General features: G+C 44.6%; 1 protein-coding gene across 6 annotated transcripts in view; it reads right to left on the bottom strand.

Annotated features, from left to right (window-relative positions):
* The window catches only part of SPECC1 (sperm antigen with calponin homology and coiled-coil domains 1), a 286,055-nt gene that overhangs the window by 203,810 nt on the left and 67,948 nt on the right, over positions 1-14,297 (bottom strand). For all 6 annotated transcript variants that reach the window (XM_075196912.1, XM_075196915.1, XM_075196914.1 and 3 more), the window contains exons 2-3: positions 11,807-11,956; positions 8,024-8,159 (exon numbers count right to left, since the gene is read on the bottom strand). In XM_075196912.1, the coding sequence (XP_075053013.1) occupies positions 8,024-8,159; positions 11,807-11,953 (283 nt within the window). In that variant the 5' untranslated portion in view covers positions 11,954-11,956. The remainder of the gene's footprint in view (positions 1-8,023; positions 8,160-11,806; positions 11,957-14,297) is intronic.

Below are 14,297 nucleotides of genomic sequence, written 5' to 3'. Positions count from 1 at the left end.
AATAATCTCAAGTGTCAGATATATGTGATATTATTCTGATCAGTGAATTGTTACTTGACTTACTTTGATGGAATGTTACACTTAAAGAACTACTTGTTCACCATGTGCTACAATTAGTTTTGCTGGTCGGGTAAATTGTAAACTATTATGAATAGTTACCCCACTCTCCTTTGACCCCTTATCAGAATTATGGGGAGTATCCACTAAGGTCCATCTGCTATAAACTGAGCTCTATGTCAGCTCTGCTTCTTGCAGTCGTTGTTGTGCTGCTTCAGGGCCATGAGGTGCCAGCTTCATACTATTGCTATGATGGGGTTTCAGAGTCATTGGTCTAGACCGGCACAAAGAGGAGAGCATGAGGTTGGGCAGACATAGGACTTACCTTGCAGACCCCCTTTATTCAGGTAAAGGGGAGCAACAGCTTGAGGGCATAAAGACGGAATTAGCCATTAGCTGTCCGTTTCAGGAAAGACTCCGTTAAATACCACTCGCTTTGTTTAATGTGATAGTACCAATACATTTTATTAACACATGAATACTAATTGTTCAAAAATGGGCAGAATCATCATCTTTCACCTTTCATTATTTCTTATGTTGTTAATCATCTCTGATGTGTTTTCATAAAGATCAGAGCTGTGTTTTCATTTCTTTGAAATTTGTTTTAATATGGATTGCCACATATATGTTGACAACTACCATAATTGCAGTTAATTGCAAGTAAGGCAGCAGATAATGTAGACAGAGGTATTATATTATCACATGTCTTCCAGCCTGGGTGTGTGATCCTGTGTTCTACAGTAGAATGCTTTTTTCCCACTGCCCAACAGAACAGATTTAAAAGTCAGCATATCTTATATATGCCTCTGATCCACCCAGGACATACCCTGATACACACATGACATGGCCCCAAACCACTATGTCATGTCTTCTTACTGTGTGGAAGGTCATTCAAAAATACTACTTCCATACCTAACAAAGAAATTAGTTCCTACTTCGATCAACCCACACCACTCCCATTTTCAAGACCACACCCCTTTCCTAGTAGGGCACACCCCTATTTACCATTAAAAATCTGGACTGTCCCAAAATAATTTGCAGGTGCACTACTTGCACTGGATCTGTCAAAAAGGATAACATCAGTGCCGTAGCATTAGGTGGAGTGGTCTGGAAATAAAATGAACCATAATCTATTTGAAACATTAACTCATGTGGGAGTCCTTTATTTTCTTCATGAAACGGGTGCCCTAGACATGCAGAAAACAAAGATAGTTCTGAAAATATTGACACAGAAAAGAGCAAAATCACCTACTGTGTTATATGATGAAGTATAAAAGGGAGAACAGGTTAAGTTCCCAATGGACTTTTATGAAAACAGACAGCAAACTAATTAATTTGCTCATCTAGAATTCATAGGGGATATTCAATTAACCGCGATGTTGTAAGCATATATTCAGGTACTGCGGTACCTCAATATCACGGATTTCTCCTCGCACATTTATGAGGAGTATTATAGGCACAAGTGCCACCTGGGCCACCCGTTTTGCCCTATGGGGTTATAGAACAGATTTTTACTCAAGAAAAATTAAGATGAAAGTTTTAGCAGTGGTGAAATGGCAATTTTATGTTGCACTATTGAGTACACTAGCACTACCTTACACATACTGATTATACCTGCCGCACTTCACACATTGATTATACCTACAGAAAGCAAGTGTCCCACACCCACTGCTGTTGCTCATGAATACATTGGATAAACACCTCCTCTTTTTTTTTGGGGGGGGGGCACTTTGCACTGCAATGTCTGATGTAAACTTATATAGTATAAACAGCAGAGTTATATAGCAAAGCGTGTGCAAAGGGTTAACATGATGTACGTGTTCACACTATAATGTCTGCTGCTCTACACTGCTTGTAAGTGCAATATTTTATTTATACTGATAAAAAACACTCTTGTTGATCTATGAGGTTTTTTTTCCTTTGCAGCATTCCCCCTCTACACATACAGCAGCCAATATGGATGCAGTACCCTTCCATACTAATTATACCGGCAGTGCCCCCGCACAGCGATTATACCGGCAGTGCCCCCGCGCACCGATTATACCGGCAGTGCCCCCGCACACCGATTATACCTGCAGTGCCCCCGCACACCGATTATACCTGCAGTGCCCCCCACACACTGATTATACCTGCAGTGCCCCCCACACACTGATTATACCTGCAGTGCCCCCCGCGCACCGATTATACCGGCAGTGCCCCCACGCACCGATTATACCTGCAGTGCCCCCATGCACTGATAATACCTGCAGTGCCCCCCACACACTGATTATACCTGCAGTGCCCCCCACACACTGATTATACCTGCAGTGCCCCCCACACACTGATTATACCTGCAGTGCCCCCCACACACTGATTATACCTGCAGTGCCCCCCACACACTGATTATACCTGCAGTGCCCCCCACACACTGATTATACCTGCAGTGCCCCCCGCGCACCGATTATACCGGCAGTGCCCCCACGCACCGATTATACCGGCAGTGCCCCCACGCACCGATTATACCTGCAGTGCCCCCGCGCACCGATTATACCTGCAGTGCCCCCCACACACTGATTATACCTGCAGTGCCCCCCGCGCACCGATTATACCTGCAGTGCCCCCACGCACCGATTATACCTGCAGTGCCCCCACGCACCGATTATACCTGCAGTGCCCCCCGCGCACCGATTATACCTGCAGTGCCCCCACGCACCAATTATACCGGCAGTGCCCCCGCACACCGATAATACCTGCAGTGCCCCCCACACACTGATTATACCTGCAGTGCCCCCACGCACCGATTATACCGGCAGTGCCCCCATGCACCGATTATACCGGCAGTGCCCCCATGCACTGATAATACCTGCAGTGCCCCCACGCACTGATAATACCTGCAGTGCCCCCATGCACTGATTATACCTGCAGTGCCCCCCACACACTGATTATACCTGCAGTGCCCCCCACGCACTGATTATACCTGCAGTGCCCCCCACGCACTGATTATACCTGCAGTGCCCCCCACGCACTGATTATACCTGCAGTGCCCCCCACGCACTGATTATACCTGCAGTGCCCCCCACACACTGATTATACCGGCAGTGCCCCCACGCACCGATTATACCGGCAGTGCCCCCACGCACCGATTATACCGGCAGTGCCCCCACACACCGATTATACCTGCAGTGCCCCCATGCACTGATAATACCTGCAGTGCCCCCCACACACTGATTATACCTGCAGTGCCCCCACGCACCGATTATACCTGCAGTGCCCCCGCACACCGATTATACCTGCAGTGCCCCCCACACACTGATTATACCTGCAGTGCCCCCCACACACTGATTATACCTGCAGTGCCCCCCGCGCACCGATTATACCGGCAGTGCCCCCACGCACCGATTATACCTGCAGTGCCCCTATGCACTGATAATACCTGCAGTGCCCCCCACACACTGATTATACCTGCAGTGCCCCCACGCACCGATTATACCGGCAGTGCCCCCGCACACCGATTATACCTGCAGTGCCCCCCACACACTGATTATACCTGCAGTGCCCCCCGCGCACCGATTATACCGGCAGTGCCCCCACGCACCGATTATACCTGCAGTGCCCCCATGCACTGATAATACCTGCAGTGCCCCCCACACACTGATTATACCTGCAGTGCCCCCACGCACCGATTATACCGGCAGTGCCCCCATGCACTGATAATACCTGCAGTGCCCCCACGCACTGATAATACCTGCAGTGCCCCCACGCACTGATAATACCTGCAGTGCCCCCACGCACTGATTATACCTGCAGTGCCCCCCACACACTGATTATACCTGCAGTGCCCCCCACGCACTGATTATACCTGCAGTGCCCCCCACACACTGATTATACCTGCAGTACCCCCCACACACTGATTATACCTGTAGTGCCCCCACACACTGATTATACCTGCAGTGCCCCCACGCACTGATTATACCTGCAGTGCCCCCCGCGCACTGATTATACCTGCAGTGCCCCCACGCACCGATAATACCTGCAGTGCCCCCCACACACTGATTATACCTGCAGTGCCCCCACGCACCGATTATACCGGCAGTGCCCCCACGCACTGATTATACCTGCAGTGCCCCCACGCACTGATAATACCTGCAGTGCCCCCACGCACTGATTATACCTGCAGTGCCCCCCACACACTGATTATACCTGCAGTGCCCCCCACGCACTGATTATACCTGCAGTGCCCCCCACGCACTGATTATACCTGCAGTGCCCCCCACGCACTGATTATACCTGCAGTGCCCCCCACACACTGATTATACCTGCAGTGCCCCCCACACACTGATTATACCTGCAGTGCCCCCCTGCACCGATTATACCTGCAGTGCCCCCGCACACCGATTATACCTGCAGTGCCCACCACACACTGATTATACCTGCAGTGCCCCCCACACACTGATTATACCTGCAGTGCCCCCCACACACTGATTATACCTGCAGTGCCCCCACGCACCGATTATACCTGCAGTGCCCCCATGCACTAATAATACCTGCAGTGCCCCCCACACACTGATTATACCTGCAGTGCCCCCACGCACCGATTATACCGGCAGTGCCCCCGCACACCGATTATACCTGCAGTGCCCCCCACACACTGATTATACCTGCAGTGCCCCCCGCGCACCGATTATACCGGCAGTGCCCCCACGCACCGATTATACCTGCAGTGCCCCCATGCACTGATAATACCTGCAGTGCCCCCCACACACTGATTATACCTGCAGTGCCCCCACGCACCGATTATACCGGCAGTGCCCCCATGCACTGATAATACCTGCAGTGCCCCCACGCACTGATAATACCTGCAGTGCCCCCACGCACTGATTATACCTGCAGTGCCCCCCACACACTGATTATACCTGCAGTGCCCCCCACGCACTGATTATACCTGCAGTGCCCCCCACACACTGATTATACCTGCAGTACCCCCCACACACTGATTATACCTGTAGTGCCCCCCACACACTGATTATACCTGCAGTGCCCCCACGCACTGATTATACCTGCAGTGCCCCCCGCGCACTGATTATACCTGCAGTGCCCCCACGCACTGATTATACCTGCAGTGCCCCTGCACTTTAATTATACCAGCAAACCCTCCAACATTAATTTTACTAAAAGTTGATTCAACTATTAATTATATGAACAGTGAACTCACACATTAATTATACAAGCTGTGCTGATGCTCCTAAACTAGTCACAGTGCCCTCTATACCTTAAAGAATTGGTGCTCAACCTTTTGTCCAGCTGGGACAATAGTGTTTCATTGTTCTGAGACCCTAAAATATGTGGTTTCCAATAGGATGCATTGAATACATGATAATCAGGGACACACCCGCCCCCCAAGAAAAAGAAAGGATTCTGGGATTCCCAGGATACAGGTTATTGTACATCTACCAACAGTGTATGTGGCCAAACATTACAATTAAAGAAACTCAAAACAATATATATATATTATATTATACAATACTATTCACAGTGCCCCCCAATCATTATGACAGTCACAGTTCACTGAATATATCATGCTAGTAATTATAGTACACGTCATATATTGAGTTACAATGCCACCGCACATAATATCAACAGTCACAGTGCCCCTCACACTTTCTGACAGTAGTGCCACAGGTACTGCACACCCCAAACATTATAGCAGCTGTCATAGTTACAGTAGGTAACACGTTGGAACTTTCAAACTGTATTACTTTGACTGAAGTAGTGGCTTGAAGTTGTAGGGACAAGCCAATATTACGTTCTGCTGCAGCATAATCGGCACATTATGTTCTGCATTGACTTGCCAACTGTCCCTAATTTCCAAGGATATTCCCAGATTTTAAACATTTGTCCTTAGAAATTACCTTGTTTTTCAATAATGTCCAAAAGTGTTCTCCCCAGAACATTTTGCCAGCCGGGTGGCATTAAGAAGCAGCCGGGTGGGGAAAGTTGTAATACTTTGTAATAATAATGAAAAATGTTGGAGGTTATTGCCCACACCTGCCAGGACTGGTCAGACTGCTTGTCAGTGGTCTAACACACACTGCTGGAAGTAGTGATCACATAGTGCCTGTTATAATAGGAGAAACAATGGTTTTGGTCTATTATAATAGGACTCTGTGGGCTAAAAGAGCCGGGTGGCTAGTAAAAATAGCCGGGTGGCTAGTAAAAATAGCCAGTTGGAGCACTCGGTAAATAGGTGCTGGGGAGGACACTGTCCAACTTCTCAATAAAATGCACATTTTCCTGCATGATAGATGCAATTATTTCCGTCTTGTCTGACACTACAGTATAATATAAATTAATATTTATAGAAGAGGAGCAGGGGCTAACCAGCAGCAATAGCAGACCAGGAAGCTACTACTGAGCCCAGAGACCTAGGGCACACAGAAGCTTGCTCTGCCCGCTATCTGCTGGAAGACAGAACATAAGCACAGAGTTGCATGGCTAATAAATGTGGTGTGTGAAGCACCCTTAGGACCTCCTGACTGTTTGGGACCCTAATAAATATGTACTTCCTGGGGGCCAGGCAGATGTGAACTGGCCTTTCAAATCTTTGCCATAGGGCGTAGTTCTAGTTACTTGTTAGAGAACAGTGTTGTGTGGGAAGGTAATGAGGGGATAGGACACCTTCAAAATGCTACAAGCCGCTATTATTATTATTATTATTATTATTATCATTTATTTGTTAGGCGCCACAAGGTTTCGTCAGCGCCGTACATAATACAAACAGGAGACCATACAGGGTGACATAGTACAGAGCAATAAACACAAAGTACCAATATTTCAGAACTCCGGGCAGACATATGAGCGAAGATGGAGTAGAAGAATAGGTATGGAGACAGGAGGGGAGAGGGGCCCTGCTCATACGAGCTCACATCCTAAGGGAGGGTGGACAAACAGGCACAGGAGGGAGCCATTAAAGTAAGGGAGAGAAAGGCGGGGCTGGTGGAGAGAGGGGAGAACGAGAGAAGGATGTTTGCGAAGGTGCAACAAGGTAAGGGTTAAGTGGATTGTTGGTAGGCTTTGAGGAACAGGTGAGTTTTGAGTGCCCGTTTGAAGGAGCACAGACTGGGTGAGAGACGGATGGAGCGAGGGAGGTCGTTCCAGTGGAGGGGAGCAGCTCGGGAGAAGTCTTGGATTCTGGAGTGGGAAGAGGTGATCAGAGTGGAGGAGAGGCGACGGTCATTGGCCGAGCGCAGGGGAGCGGGCAGGGGTGTGAATGGTGAGGAGGTTGGAGATATAGGGGGCAGTAGACTGGGAGAGGGCTTTGTAAGTGGTGGTGAGGAGCTTGAAAAGGATCCTGTAGGGGAAGGGGAGCCAGTGTAAGGCAAGGCAGAGAGGGGAGGCGGAGGAGGAGCGGCGTGAGAGGAAGATGAGTCGGGCAGCCGCATTGAGAACAGAGCGAAGGGGAGCGAGGTGGGAGAGGGGGAGGCCAGTAAGGAGAAGGTTGCAGTAGTCGAGGCGGGAGATGATGAGAGCGTGTATGATGGTTTTGGTGGCATCTTGTGAGAGATGCCACGCTATATTTCTACCCATTAGAAATTTAGGGCCATATAGAGCCTATATGACCCTCAAGAGGAATGTTTAAAATTCTAATTTTATCCAGTCCAGTGAACATGACTTGCTGGGGATTGTACTCCATGGTCTGGCGAGACAGTATGGTGAGTGACATGCTTGGATGCACAAGTTTAGCAGTAAAAAGATTTTAAAATGTTTCCAAATTTGAGGAGGCCCAATTTCATCAGATGTCTTCCAGCTACAGAGAATCACAGTCCCTTCATCACTACTCAGGTATGGGGCTGGGTACTTCATTATTAAAAAGTGACATTTTCCTTGAAGTCCCAAGGTTTCCACTGTAACCTTAAAGCACTTTGCAGCACATGTAATTGGTAACAGACTCTTGTGAATTTTGATAAGTTTTAATAATGCAGTATTTTACCTGTGCTGCTCCTGAACTTGCTCTCCGACAGCTCTGAGATAGCTCCTGTAGTAATGGTCTTCTTCAGTCTGGAAGTAGTGATAGCTGCGCTGCCCCCTGGCTTTGTGAGCATGTCATCGCTGCTTGCTCTTTTTAACTGGAATTGACAAGAAATTATTTTACCACTCCACCCACACTGAACCAATGTGCTTTACAACATAGAGGTACAGGCGCAACCTCTCACACAAAATAAAAATAAAGTCTTGCAAGTTTGAAATGGAGAACGGGGATCAATATAAAAGTAAATGTTTAATAAGAAAAAGGAAATGTCCTTCCATTATCATACATTCTCTTGTCCCTCTTATAAGGCTGCAATAGAGTCAAAGAGTCCTGAATGAACTACAGAAGTCAGTGGCTGCGATGGAAGATAATATACATAGGTAAGCAATCTCCCATTCCAGCAAATAGGGCCTTAATGTGTTTCCATTTTATGACTTTATTTATTTATGCAACATAAATAACAAAAGGAAATACTAAGTACTAAGGTAGTTACAACTGGCCGTGCTACAGGGTAGAAAAATAACAATCACAGGATGGGATATTAAATGCATTATTGAGTATTGGTGCAATGTTAAAACCATAAAAACAATATTGGATAACCTCTGTATATCATAAAAACACGATACTGTTTGAATAAATAACAATCCCATATGCATTGTGCTGAATATAGGTTAAACATCCATAATAAGGTTGAGAAATAAGTGCTCTTAGCACTGCACACCCATAAAATATACATAATTAGCTTAATGCAGCTATGAATAATAAAACACTGATTACAAACACAATGAAAACAATCACTGACATGGCAAGAAGAGTTCCACTCTGCTAGATGTAGCTGTAATGTCAATACACAATCACTTAGCTGTCAAAAAGAATCATCACCCCTATTAGGAATACAAAAGGTCCATCGTCGTCATCATCATCATTTATTTATATGGAGCCGCAGAATCCACAAAGCCGCACAATCAACAAAATATAAACAAAATACAGATGGGGGGCAAGAGAAACAATAGATTTAGCAAAAATCAATACAAGTAGAGAAAGCAACTACATTAGAAGACACAACCAGAGGACACCTTACAAAGAGGATGAGGAGATAGGAGGAAGAGAGGGCAGAACCTGTGATAGAGTGGTAGGTCAGTAAACAGAGGTGAGAGGCTCGGTGGAGCAATATGAGTGAGTTATTTAGGATGGGGCAGGGTACATGGAGATAATAAGGGTGGACGGTAAGTAGTGGAAGGGGCAGTAGCTGGCTCCATCCATTACAGGAGGATATTCTATTTTTTTAGCCCTGTTTCTTTAGACCCTCCCAGGCAAGCCCCAACACTATGAGATGTTCACTGATCGTAGTGAACCCCAAAGTAGACTGAGGACACTCTTGTGGCTCTGAGGTTCTTTTCTTTAATATGGAAGAAATGTATCTATAGCTGTATGTCTTGCAGTAGCCCTTGTTGCCACATGCTTAGGCAAATATTGAATGAGGTCGATGATCAGGTCTAGTTGGAAAGCCATAGGTAGCAGACCCCCCAAACCAAAACAGGTGGTAGCATGGGGGTTGAGCTCCACACTGCCTAGCAGCTCAGGAATACCTCACATTTTAATGGTATTATCTCATGACTTATCTCCTCTGACGGTAAGTTTTTCTCTGAAAGTGGTTCCTCACCCAGGAGACCCTTATAGGCTTATTATGTAATCAGAAAGCGGATGAAATGACCTGTCCAAGAAACACACTTCTCCTCCCCTACAACAAGAATGGACTGCGGTCAGCAAGAGTTAGTAAGAGACAATTGTTCATATTATATGTTAATTGTGCCTTTCCTTTCCTGCACTTCTTAATATGTTTACCATAGATTAGTTACTCGTTTATGCCAGGTTGGATTTATACAATGATGGCAGAAGGACGTGACCACTTCCCCTGCTGTTTACTTTTTTCTTGCTGCAAAAAAAGTAGTTTTCCTTTGAGGACTATTTTGGTTTTCCCCTCCTCTCTGTTCCTCCTGTTTATCCCCTATGTGCAGTCCCTTGTCATGACACGGCAGACACATCAAAAGTGCCCAAAATTGTACTTTCCTAGCCAGAGGTACATTTTCTCATAAGAACGGTGTACAGAGAAAATAAACTCATTTTCCTGAATGATGGTCTGCCAATCAATACCGGACTTAACTCCCCAAATAAGCGTAGACTAGATTTTAGAACTCTCCAGAAACATAAACAGAAAGCGGATGAAACGACCCGTCCAAGAAACACACTTCTCCTCCCACACTTATAAGATAATAGCTATCCCATCTGTGACACAGACAGCGCCATTCAAACCTAGTGGAGTAACAATATTATTTAGTGGCAATTGTACATTTACCTTAGAACATCGTGAGATAAAAACGGGAGATTTCTAATTTTAGGTAGAAAATAAACTGGTTACAATTTCGCCAGTATACACCCATAATGCTGGATAGGTTCCACTTTATAGGAAACTGTGCAGAAAATCCAAACATCCAATGTAATGTTACTAAGAAATATAAAATCTGCTTCTCCTATGAAAAACAAGCTGCTGGTGTCTCTGACCCCTCGACAACCTTCAGAAACACATTGACTGAATTTGGTTATTTATGACGTGTGATGATCCAAGCATCCTAACACCAAACAGTATATATTTTTATTAAACTCTTATTCCCGTGCTGATCTGCTTTTAGCAGATAAATGGATTCTCCAGCATATGTCCTCTATTTCTATCCTCCCTACAATAAGGTCTGACCGTACCCCTTTATTGTGGAAATGGGATGACACTTTCATTAAATCCTCCCCTCCCCTGCCAGTGGGGCCAGGCTACCCATCTCTAGCCTCATACTATACAAGCCCTTCACTTGGCCTTTTCATGCAAACTAATACCTCAATCTTCACATATTGGTGCTTTCTTAAGATCGTTATGAGAGGTATTGCTACACATACAAAAGAGCAAAAAAAAACAAAACTAAACAAACAAAAAACTTTCTACCTTAGCCCTACAAAGTACTATTTACTCTTGCAATCTGTCTGGACCAATATGCAATATGTGGCACATGTGGAATCATATATATCAAACCCCTATTGTCCAATAGAATGTAAAAGCTTGGGAGAAGGACCCACTTACCCCTGTCTGTCATTATCCAATCTGGTTCGTTAGTAATCGTTTTTACGATTACCATATTTCAACATGGAGAAGCCCTACAAAGAAAATCCGAAAATATGAAAAACCGATTGGAAAATAAGCAGACTTACCTTCAACCCGACGCTGGACATCTCCAATGAAAGCACCATTCTGACAGCAAGTGATTCCGAGCAAGTGTCCGGCACTGCAGGCTGACGTCATCACAATGTCTGTCAATAGAAATTAAAAGCGGCAATGTGGGGACCCCTAAGGTTAAGTGTTTGAACACTTAACCCGACATTGCCGCTTTAAGTTTCTATTGACAGACGTTGCGATGACGTCAGCCTGCAGTGCCGAACACTTGTTCAATTGGAATCACTTGCTGTCAGAATGGTGCTTTCATCTGAGATGTCCAGTGTCGGGTTGAAGGTAAGTCTGTTTATTTTCCAATCGGTTTTTAATTTCGGATTTTCTTTGTAGGGTTTCTTCATGTCGAAATAGTGGTAATAGGTAAAGCGTACCCAACCCATCAGGTTTTATTACTAAGGTTGTTCCCAATTGTAAAGCTCTACAAAATATGCTGGTGATATATAGATTGCAAACTCCAACACTGCTCTTACCTTGCTTAGCCGAGACTCAAAAGCAAGAGAATTAGTGGACCTGGAGGTCTTCATCCCAAAGGCAATTGTGGGAATGGATTTTGCTCGCTCTGTCCCATGACTTCCCTGTTTGTTCTGTGCATTCAAAGAACGTGCAGAGCTCTTCATCCCCTGCAGAGGTAACAAATCAGGTACATTAACAGGATACTGCAAGGTTCTAATTACATAATAATAAATGCATTACTATGTATTGTTTGGTAATTTTGAAGGATCTGTACACAGTATATGGTAACAAATTATAAGAAAATGAACATTCTCTGATTAAAACCACTTAGGGCTAGATTTACTAAACTGCGGGTTTGAAAAAGTGGGGATGTTGCCTATAGCAACCAATCAGATTTTAGCTTTCATTTATTAAGTACCTTCTACAAAATGATAGCTAGAATCTGATTGGTTGCTATTGGCAACATCCCCACTTTTGCAAACCCGCAGCTTAGTAAATCTAGCCCTTAGGCTTTTATTGATAGCCCATGAGTTGTGCAGTGATATTTTTATATAAATATTAGAAAATCCGGCCGTATAGCAATCACAAACATTTTATATAATAGTTTTCTAAAAAATATTTTCAAGCTTTCATATCTTCCATGGATGCCCATATCAGCTTGATGAGAATCCATTTTCATCCTAATAATACATATAAATTACATAGGTTACACGCCTATCACCTATGTCGAAGTCAAATAATTGGATAAAGTGAACCATATTGATTAATATTGTTTTACCGTGTGACTGCGATCAGTACGCCACGTGTTATGATGCAATCGCACGATATATAACGCACACATACACTTACACGCTCACTTGTAGTTAGTTCACCTTAAAAAAGTTCCAACACACAGTGGTTTATAATCAAATGTAGTTAAATATAATAATGTTAAAAGCACTTTATTGAAATCTAAGGTTCAGGGTACAGGAAACATATCATGTTTGGCATCATTCTATTCCCCTATTTATCCTCAGAGATCCGTTCCCATCGGCTAAGAGATAGCACCTTGCGTATGGGAGTTATGGAGTATAGGGAATTAATGATCAGAATGGTATTGTGTGTGTAATGTAAATGGACCAGTTTGAACTAGCTTTCGCTGGGAACATTAGTATGCACCTGTTGGAGAGCCGACCCCCACCCTTGAAGGGCATTGTTTGAACTGACCTATGAACTGTCTGTCTATCAACAGACAGTCTCTTTGACCACAGACTTCAGGACTGAATGACTGTATGCTGTATCCAGGGCACCTTCATATGTAATCGACTGTAATTATATTATTGAATTGTTACTCTGCTATATTCAGCTATTAAATCTGATTGTGCGTTGGAACCACACAAATCGCAGCGGACAAAGATTATTAGTAAGTGATGAAATAACTTGAATACCTATCCCAATAATCCAGCTACAGGGTTGGCCCTAGCAGCTGACTACACAACTTTTGACTTTGTAAAATGGTTTGAAATGTGACATTAACTAGAATTAAAGCAGTGAGCTGTAAATAGGTAATGATAGGTGCGACATGGGCAAAGCTACAATGACTTAGGTTCTTTTATTCTACCAGTGCCTATATGCATGTGCCTTATGTTCCTAATTATAAATCTAATCCTCACCCAAACCTGCCATATATTAGCCATCTGGGCCAGAAACCCTGGGAAGCTCGCTCAGCTGCCCCTGTGATAGGTTTTTGGCAAATTGTGATAATAAATGATTGTTTTATCACAGCGCTGTGCGTTATCACCTATGTCTTTAAAATACAATAAATGGACAGTTTCAATGTATTTTATTTTTAAAAAGTAAAACTTTTAGATACATACTAGTTGTGCTTATGTACATGTATAATAATACATAATAATATTCCCACCCGCGGGACAAGCATGTCCCGGGGCGGGACAGCCCTAAATTTGGGACTGTCCCGCTGAAAATGGGACAGTTGGGTGGTATGCTATTATAGTTGAGGTCCAGCAACAGTGCTGCATACCATAGGGCAGCATGGTGGCTTAGTGGTTAGTACTTCTGCCTCACACCACTGGGGTGGTCATTAGTTTTAATCCTGACCATGGCCTTATCTGTGTAGAGTTTGTATGTTCTCCCCATGTTTGTGTGGGTTTCCTCCGGGTGCTCCGGTTTCCTCCCACACTCCCAAAACATACTGGTAGGTTAATTGGCTACTAACAAAATTGACCTTCGTGTGTGTGTGTGTGTGTGTGTTAGGAAATTTAGACAGTAAGCCCCAATGGGGCAGGGACTGATGCAAATGAGTTCTCTGTACAGCGCTGCGGAATTAGTGGCGTTATATAAATAAATGATGATGATGATGATGAGATGGAAAAAAATACAAAACATGAAAAATAAATAAATAAAAACAAAATGCAGAAAACTGGGACAGTGCTGCAAGGGCTTAACAATGCCAACATTAGGCTTCCTTCTGAGCAGGACAAATTTTAGCCAGCGAGCACACTAATATGG

Source organism: Mixophyes fleayi, chromosome 2 (assembly GCF_038048845.1).
Source record: "Mixophyes fleayi isolate aMixFle1 chromosome 2, aMixFle1.hap1, whole genome shotgun sequence".
In the NCBI taxonomy this organism is placed as follows: Eukaryota; Metazoa; Chordata; class Amphibia; order Anura; family Limnodynastidae; genus Mixophyes; species Mixophyes fleayi.
This window is presented reverse-complemented; position numbering and strand designations above follow the sequence as displayed.